Source organism: Schistocerca nitens, unplaced genomic scaffold (assembly GCF_023898315.1).
Source record: "Schistocerca nitens isolate TAMUIC-IGC-003100 unplaced genomic scaffold, iqSchNite1.1 HiC_scaffold_375, whole genome shotgun sequence".
Classification (NCBI taxonomy): domain Eukaryota; kingdom Metazoa; phylum Arthropoda; class Insecta; order Orthoptera; family Acrididae; genus Schistocerca; species Schistocerca nitens.
Window position 1 is genome coordinate 6,982,064 of NW_026045909.1, and position 9,667 is coordinate 6,991,730.

The 9,667-nt window shown below is 38.2% G+C and overlaps 1 protein-coding gene across 1 annotated transcript; it reads right to left on the reverse strand.

The window, feature by feature from the left end:
- Nucleotides 1–5,360: 5,360 nt before the first annotated feature.
- LOC126229544 (tubulin beta-1 chain-like) lies at nucleotides 5,361–9,038 on the reverse strand. The gene is made up of 3 exons (XM_049942309.1): nucleotides 8,885–9,038; nucleotides 6,528–6,992; nucleotides 5,361–6,358 (listed from the first exon to the last, which is right to left on the reverse strand). The coding sequence occupies exons 1-3, from the start codon at nucleotides 8,939–8,941 to the stop codon at nucleotides 5,537–5,539; spliced, it is 1,344 nt and encodes a 447-aa protein (XP_049798266.1). The 5' UTR covers nucleotides 8,942–9,038; the 3' UTR covers nucleotides 5,361–5,536.
- Nucleotides 9,039–9,667: the final 629 nt, after the last annotated feature.

A 9,667-nucleotide genomic window follows, 5' to 3' on the forward strand; every position in this document is an offset into this window, starting at 1 on the left:
TGTGTGCAGCAGTCAAAGTGTTAAGCACACTGTATATTAAAAAGCTTTTCAACAGCTTGTCACCTTTACTGAAAATATGCCTCGTGCGCAGCTACATTTTAATAATTATGAATGGATGAGACCTTTAGTTGTTTCAATTATTATAAACTGAATGCCAGTACTGCTTATCTGGCAGTCAAGTTTCAGCATGGCTAGAACCACAAATAATTGAACATACTGTTTTATAACACAACATTGCAATGTCAGACATAATATATTATAACACGACATTGCAATGTCAGCCTGACACTCAGCTTTCTTGGAAAAATTATGTTCATTGTGTAAATACACAGTTGTCACATGCATTTGTCAACCTACAACCTTGCCCCACACTTGCAAATTCATATAACTATCAGCACATTTCGAGTATCGAAATTCACAAACTTGTCAGTGTGTTCTTGAATATCTATTTCCCACACCAGCTGTTATTGCAGGTATTAAACCGACCTTTTATTTTATATAGTTGACTACACAGTCAGCTATGTAGCCATCCTCAAGTCTGAGCATAAATCAACCACTGGTTGCTTAGTTGACAGAGTAAAAAATTTGCAGAATATAACCCGTTAAACACACACACACCTGCGTTAAAGTCAGTGTATTTGCTTCACACAATTTTAGTAATTTCGGGGAACATGTGATTTAACAACAAGCACTTCCATAAGAATGAAGGTTACTTTTAAATCGCTTTGTGTAAGTGTGCTATGAATTGCACTTGTGCTGCAGATACCAGTGACTGATGTTCACTAGATCCAGAAGGCTTTATACAGCAAGCATTATTATTATTATTATTATTATTATTATTATTATTATTATTATTTCTTTCCTTTCTCAGACGTTATGTCTGGTCAAAAATGGAAAGTGACGCGGACCTTGATCAAGTGTGACTTCCTTTTAACTGTACGGTATATGTTACATTGCGTTTAGGAACTTTCGGGTAATTGAACATGTATCAATAATTACGGATTTCTGTAGTTGTATATATATGTTTGGATGTAGCTGTATTGCGTTGATGTACTGGTGGATATTGTGTGGTATGACTCCTGTAGTTGATAGTATAATTGGTATAATGTCAACTTTATCCTGATGCCACATGTCCTTGACTTCCTCAGCCAGTTGGATGTATTTTTCAATTTTTTCTCCTGTTTTCTTTTGTATATTTGTTGTATTGGGTATGGATATTTCGATTAGTTGTGTTAATTTCTTCTTTTTATTGGTGAGTATGATGTCAGGTTTGTTATGTGGCGTTGTTTTATCTGTTATAATGGTTCTGTTCCAGTATAATTTGTATTCATCATTCTCCTGTACTTTTTGTGGTGCATACTTGTATGTAGGAACGTGTTGTTTTATAAGTTTATGTTGTAAGGCAAGCTGTTGATGAATTATTATTATTATTATCATTACTATTATTATATTATTTTTTACCAACTTCATAGTCGGTTAAATCAATGTGCTAAAGAGTTAAGTCTCTACAGGAAGTGTAACCTCGCAGAAGAAAATAGGGTTTGGAGGGAGGGGGACACATTCTCCATAAACGTATGCACCATTCATTTCTCTCAATACCTACCTACTTACAGGCAGACGCTGTTATGCACATACTATAGTCACATATGATCTCTGCATAAACCAATTATGCTTTAATATAACTCAATAACCCCTAAAGATTGTGATAATCCAGTTACCATAATCATTTCTTCTTTGACTACAGTCTTAATGTATGTAATATGTTGTTGGGATACTATACAGTCTACAAATTGAGCTGTTTAGAGTACCAACTTCAGTGTCATGGCTTCTGAAAAATCAGCTAGCACAGCAGCACTGTCATTCTCTACCATCGATCTCTGCACAAACTCTCCTGTATATGGTTCAGTTGGAACTGAAATTATTTACACTAATTGTCATTTACCACACAAATGCACAAAATGCTGCACTTTAATACTGAAAGCATCTAGAAATTATGTCACATTCCTGATATTTCTTTATGCACAGTTCTAGGCAAAGGAACTAAACAAAATGGGCTACATGCACATAAAGAACATACTTCCAACTATTGTATCCACAATGAGAATGTGGTCTTAAAACCCACTTTAAAAGTTTAGTGCTCCACTAGAAAAACATCTTATGTGTCTGGGCATAATGTGGTTATGCATAATAAAAGACAAGTAGGTATAAACATTAACAACACAAATACCTGGAAACCAATATTCGTGTGCAAATTTTAATTCATTGATTGATTTCGAAATAAATCTCAGTGTTCTTGACACTTAGAATACATGAGGGAAGTTTTTCATTCATAAAATCAGTTGCATTTTATTATTAAGTCTACCATAATGAAATAGTTATGCAACAGCATTTTCAGATTTACTATTTCAGTGGTATCACGTAACTTAGGTCAAGGGCATACCCATTTATGGACGTGAGATGACACCATCTTTTCCATGAATTGGAATATTTGCAAACCGAACTCACATTTTGTCCCACCAAAGTAGGCAGATGTACCAAAAGTGAGTCAAATACGCAGAGCCATGTCATGGCAAGGCATTCCAATACTACTCACTCCGCAGAAAACCGAGACTGAAAAAAATATTTTCAAATCAAGTTTATCCTAAGAACTCTTGTGATCCTTAAGGTTAGTTTTATCACCATAATGATTCATTGGTCAAAGTCCTATTGAAAGGGGTATATCATTGCCAGCCTGGCCTTGAAATTGACTTAACCAGTTACAGGAAGACTGAGTTTAACACGAACTGCAAACCAAAGTGCATCATATTTACAGTAACAAACATTATCCGATTTTAAGTGATACTTAAATCCTGAGTAACCAGGAATCAAAACTAAGCTCTTCGGATCCACTATCAGGTACTATACCACCGAGCTACAGCAAGACCCCTTAGCCACATCAGTTTGAGAAATCAACAACAACAATCAAACAAGAAAGCACTTTAATGTTGTTGCAGGTAAGAGTATTTCCAAGTGATTAAAGTATCTTTGTGTGGCATATCATGAAAATATACATTTAATATAACTTCAAAAATACTGAAGTTGCCAGTCTCCAAATAGGTTCAACACCTGACCAACTGAAATCTGTTTAAATGTGATTTTTATAGTTGATACATATAGAAACTTTCTTGAAAAAGTGTGTAAAATTGAGGTCTTAAATAAATATGAGTAAAATACTATCTCAATCTCTTTCAGCTAAGGATCCGTCTATGTATATACTCTGCAAGCCACTAACTACAAGGTGGAGGGAAAACCAGTCTCCATCCAATAACTGATTTTGGCTGTTTACAGTGACTTTTAGTAGCTGTAGGTCATGACAACCCTGTCAGACTTTACTGGATAGCATCCTTTTCATACCTTAGTCTGTTTATTCACTGTGTGTACAGGAACACAGCCAGACAAATATTTACCAAAGACAATCGGTAAACAGCCATATGTTTTTTAGAAGTTTAAATAAACAATTGAATTGGTTTCTGCATCTCAATAACATGCTCAAGCACATATGCACTTCACATACAGGCAATCAAATGTCAATACTTGAGTGCCGGAGCCATCAATAACTAGATACTGTGTATTTGCTTTTAGGCAACAACTGGTGCTGTAAGTCTTCAAAGATAACATTCCACACAAATTCACAGTTGAGGTATTGACAACTCTGGTATGGAAGTATCGATATACCTGATTTTCTATACATGAAGTGCATAGCGGCCTAGAGATGGTGTTATTGAGAGCCAAATCTGGTAGCCTCAGTAACTTCTCGAAACAGGCTGCCTCGCAATTTTTATTGGTACATACTTGCACACCTCACTGCAGACACCAAGAAATGGTCAAATCAAGTAACAGTTATGAGTACTGACCACCCAACAAATGATTCCCAGCAACACAAAGGATCATTCCAAAAGCGTTTTACATGATCAATAATGGACTTTATCTTGGTATGCAAGGCACAAATTATCCTAAATAATCTTAGCATTCTTACCCATTTTAAAGACAACATTGTCACCTTAATGATATGAACACAGCTTCCAAGTCCAAAACGTATGAAAAGGAAAGCTTCTCAAACTTATTTTAATTTAATTTAATGAATCGTCTGCCGATTTCTCACCCCCCCCCCCCCACAGTGGAATGATCACTACTACTCACCCTTTCCTCAAGAGAAACCTGTTCTCAAAAGCTGACTTAGAAGCCAGGTGATCAGGCCCTTTCTGTGGTGGGCATATTAATTACATGTTCACCATTCAAACATCAGCTAAAACTGTTGTATCGACAATATCTACACAAATTCAGTAGCATCAGTGTGCAGGATTAAAGACAACTTTCTCTTCAGCTAAAGAAACCAGACTACACACCCACAAATGAATATTAAAAAGCCCTGGAACCATATCAGACACTCATCACAAAGCTTTAATCATTCTAGTGGCAATATGACCCATTATGGAAGTTTATGTTTCCTGGCAGTTAATGTATTATTGTCATTGATCACTGAAAATAGAATAGTACAAAATTAACTCTCCATAAACATTTATTACCTATACTAACACATGGAGTTCTAACCTTGTCAGAATATCTAGTCTTAAAGAGAGTAAACTTCAGAATTATCTGGCTATTTATAAATTTGCTTCACAATCCCCCCCACCACTCGAAACATAAGTAGGTAGCCCAACCCAGCTTTCTTTCCTGTTGAGCCACCAACTTTAGAATAATTACCTTCATTTTGTATCAGCTCATTTCCACTAAAAAATGTAAGTAGTGCAAACAGTGCAGACCTGGAACCTTACCTCTGACATATCCAAGATGCTTTGAAACTTAAACAACGAATTTTGCCAATTTCTGAATTACTTTAAATTTGACCCCTGTTCTGTAATGCCCACCAAAAGAACAAAGATTTCAGTGAAGACAGCCCATCAGCAAAAACTTCACATGGAATGCAACAGATTTCCTGGTGGATTAATTTTTTTTGCTAACACTTGGCAAAAACTAGTCAATTCAATTTCCGAGCAAGAAAGCAATTAACCTCACTTTCCATACAAATACTGCATTAGCACACAGAAGACACTATATACTACATATGGTTAGTTTCCTACTTTGTTAATACTTTAGTTGTACTGTAGCTGGTATAATTTGTGGTAATTGGGAATTAACTGAAGCTAGTGAACACCCTAAGACAAGATACAGATTCAGTTCTGAGAAGCTGTGTTGCAGAAAGCCCAAGAAATTGGCCAACCTTCCACAATCAGAAAAATTAACCAAAATTATTTACTAGCATTGTGCTCTGTTCACTAGTTCAGCATTAAATTCAAAAATGGCAAAGTAAGCACAAACAATTAGATAGAAAAAAGATTTATTACAATGAAAAATTAATTTACAAACAAGTTCATTAAATTTGTTCTCAAATCAGTCATAAGCCGTAAGCCATTTTGTTAAGTGTTCCATACAACGCACAAAAACACATTGCTGAAACACAGCTAACTGCTGCACAAAGGCAGGAATGTTACACAGTTCAATTTTCTTCAACTTCTCCTTCCTGTTCCTCATCAAATTCGGCATCCTCATCAGCTGTCGCCTCCTGGTACTGTTGGTATTCAGAGATCAGGTCATTCATGTTAGATTCCGCCTCCGTGAACTCCATTTCATCCATGCCCTCACCAGTGTACCAGTGGAGGAAAGCCTTTCGGCGGAACATAGCAGTGAACTGCTCAGATATACGCTTGAACAGCTCCTGAATTGCTGTAGAATTACCAACAAATGTGGCAGCCATTTTGAGTCCTCGAGGTGGAATGTCACAGACGGCCGTCTTCACGTTGTTGGGGATCCATTCCACAAAGTAACTGCTATTCTTGTTCTGTATGTTCAGCATCTGCTCATCTACTTCTTTCATTGACATACGTCCACGGAACATTGCAGCCACAGTGAGGTAACGACCATGACGAGGATCACACGCAGCCATCATATTTTTGGCATCAAACATTTGCTGGGTAAGCTCAGGTACAGTAAGGGCACGGTATTGTTGGGATCCTCGTGAAGTGAGAGGAGCAAAGCCTGGCATAAAGAAGTGGAGGCGAGGGAAAGGTACCAAGTTCACAGCTAGTTTACGAAGGTCGGAATTCAGCTGACCAGGGAACCTCAGGCAAGTTGTTACACCAGACATTGTGAGAGATACAAGGTGGTTCAAGTCTCCATACGTTGGCGTTGCAAGTTTCAGGGTGCGGAAGCAAATGTCGTACAGTGCCTCATTGTCAATGACATAGGTTTCATCTGTGTTTTCTACAAGCTGGTGAACTGACAGTGTTGCATTATATGGCTCAACAACTGTGTCTGAAACCTGGAAAGAAAAGATACTTTCAGCTTTTTATTCAACAAATTCTATATATATAATTTCTGTAATGAAGTTTTAAAATTTCAACTTTTTTGGAAATTCTCTCTTTAAATTAAAATGTTACACTAGTTTATTATTTACAGATGATGGAAAGTAGGAAAGCCATAGTAGTTACCTTAGGTGACGGGACGACTGAGTATGTGTTCATTATCCTGTCAGGGTATTCTTCACGGATTTTTGAAATAAGCAGAGTTCCCATTCCAGATCCTGTGCCACCACCTAATGAATGGGTCAGCTGGAAGCCCTGTAGGCAATCACAGCTCTCTGCTTCCTTCCTGACAACATCCAACACAGAGTCCACAAGTTCAGCACCCTCTGTATAGTGCCCTTTTGCCCAGTTGTTACCTGCTCCACTTTGTCCGAACACAAAATTGTCTGGCCTAAAAAGCTGGCCAAACGGCCCAGATCGTACTGAGTCCATTGTGCCTGGCTCCAGGTCAACAAGGATGGCACGAGGAACATATTTGCCACCAGATGCTTCATTGTAATACACATTTATACGTTCCAGCTGCAGGTCTGAGTCACCGTGATATGCACCAGTGGGGTCAATGCCATGCTCATCTGAGATAATCTCCCAGAACTGAAACAAGAGAGAATCATGTAATTTACAGCAGAAATTAAAATTTTTTGACTTTCTTGAAATACCAGGTCTATTAAAACTCATATGGAGGTCACTTAACATATCTAAGGCCTATAATACAGTCAATGTTCTTTACATTTTCTAAAAGCTAACACCACACTCCAATTACAGAGATATAGTACACTAATACATCACATCTAAGATTTTCATGTAGAATCTTTAAAAACTATATCTAACACTCATTTACAGTGCAAAACAGGGCTACTAATGTTTTAAGTACAGAGTGGAGGGAAACATGTCAGGGCGTCAATATGTTACATCCACCGTCTTCATCCGTATCAGCCGTTCAAGTAAGTAAACAATAAATACTACCACAAAAAATGCTGTTTACGAATTTAACAGACGAATGATAAAGGTTACTACCGTACGTAATGAAGACAGCGAACATATTGAAGGAATTAGTTTACACGTAAATACAGGGCCATTTTTCGCACAAATTTGAGAATCCCTACGAATGGACTATTTCGCTGTTTAACTACTTCGTGAGACATGTAACACCATGGTGTATTCACCAAGCTGTTACTAAGGTAATGTTGAAACAGAATTATATCAGACCTAAGGCCACATGGAGAGCTGCATCAAACCAGTCTCAGGACTGAAGACCACAACAACAGGGCCACATTACCATGTGTCTCTTCACACGCATTTGACATTATCAGCTCATAATATGAGGACTGTTCGGGGAGCCGCAGCTGTAGTAATAAATCTTATAAAGAACACTGCTTACAGCAGTAAGCTGTGTTCCTTCTGCAAGATGTCTAGTCTTAATTTCGCACCATTATATATTATAAAAATAACCTAATTTAGTCTAATGCGTCAAGTAACAATTCATACACTAAGCACTGGCACAAAGAGATTGCTTCGTTATTAATGAAAAGGCACTATCACTTAAGCTCAAAATACTGTTTACTATAATATCTGAAGAGAGGATTCACCCAAATCATAAAATGCAGAATAACGACAGGTTAGCTGCTCTAGAAATTAACTTACTGAAGTCTCTTAACCGTCGTAAAAAAATTCGCGATATGTCAGATTTACAGCTACCACCCAAAATTCAAAATCGACCAATAAGAAACCAGGGCGCACAATGTCACATGTGTCGCGCGGGAACCTATCTACACGTATTACTCGAACTTCAATTTACATACGCCCTGTGACTAATCAGAAATTTAGAACATATTCACCAGGAATAAGATTCAGTTCAAAACTATGTCGCTATGAAAAGATTGCCCTGTTCTTCTTACCCGAGTGTTAATACTGCAAGTAAGCAAATTAGAACTTTTCCTTACACTTAAGATTTTAGCCTACGCAGAAAACTTAAAACGTATAGAGTTCAAAATCAGCATCACGCACAATCTACTTCTGAAATTTGCTTTCTGCGCATGAAAACTTCGTGTAACCTGTGCAACTTCAGAATGCCTTATCACAAACCGCGAATCACGTGCCAGGTTAACAGGTTGCACCGAACGGCGTTAACACCAGCACTTGAACAATGAGGCCCCCTTTTTTTTTTTTTAATGGAACAATTACGAAAGTTAGTTTTAAACTTTCGGCTCTGCGGCGGCAATAATTAACTATCCGTAACACCTACTTTTTGGCTATAGGGTAGACAAAGAAAAAAAAACCAAGCAGAGCGCCTTATTTCAATAATTTAACGGAGTAATAAAGGAGTATCTGAAGGACTTTTCCTCCACAATGAAAAGCACATGACAGAAGGCTCAAGTAGTTACAGCAAACGTTTGTGTAAACCGTTAACAAAAATCATGTATACTTGTCCGGCGATTTAACGAATTCATACTCAAAAAAAAGTTCAGACACAGAAAACTCCTTACCTTCGCTCCAATCTGGTTGCCGCACTGACCGGCCTGGATGTGCACAATTTCCCTCATGGTTATCTACACCACACAAACGAACGCAGCAAGTACTCACGAACTCTCCGCTAACGGATCCTCAACTGAGAGGGAACAACGCCCTGCCGCCGTAATATCCCTGCCGCCTGCCCTCCTATTGGTGGGAGCGCGGTGACGCTCTCGTGACGTCGTTCTTCCTACGCCAGTTCTTTGAATTTCAAATATCTGCCCGCAAGTAGTCCCGACCTAATAAGTTGTCAAGTTGTAAGAACTACCAAACAACGACAAAACAGCGATCCATAAAGATACCCTTTAAATACTATGCAAGCTTTAAATACTATTGTCCCACTGTAGAACAGATGGCGCGCAGTTCAATTGTCTGCCACACTTCTCGAAGAATCCATACTTACGTTACAACGCGTGCGCACCGTGCACTGTAGTTCGCAATTTGGTAGCATTTTTAGGACTCGCCGTTACGAATCGTGCTCTTACTACGTAGGACCGCCGTCGACGTGGAATAAAAATGTTGCTCGACTGTTAATTAAAGGCTCTTTAAGAACATATAGAGAAATTTGTTTCAATAAAGAACACACCGCCAACATTCCAAAACCACGGTTGCTGCTCAGTAATCAGCGACTACATAGTAATTTTAAAGTGTAAATCCTTTCGCACTCATGGGTAATGCTGCACTCGCCAGTTGTAGGCAGAGTTATGGTTGAGAGCGTACCGCCCTTTTCCCGCGTCCTGTTTTAACAGTTTTCGATT

Coding starts and splice junctions, on each gene's coding strand:
- LOC126229544 (XM_049942309.1), bottom strand. CDS start 8,941: ATGAGGGAAATTGTGCACATCCAGGCCGGTCAGTGCGGCAACCAGATT. Junction 6,993..8,884: donor GCAACCAGATTGGAGCGAAG/GTAAGGAGTTTT, acceptor CTCTTGTTTCAG/TTCTGGGAGATTATCTCAGA. Junction 6,359..6,527: donor CAGTCGTCCCGTCACCTAAG/GTAACTACTATG, acceptor TTTTCTTTCCAG/GTTTCAGACACAGTTGTTGA.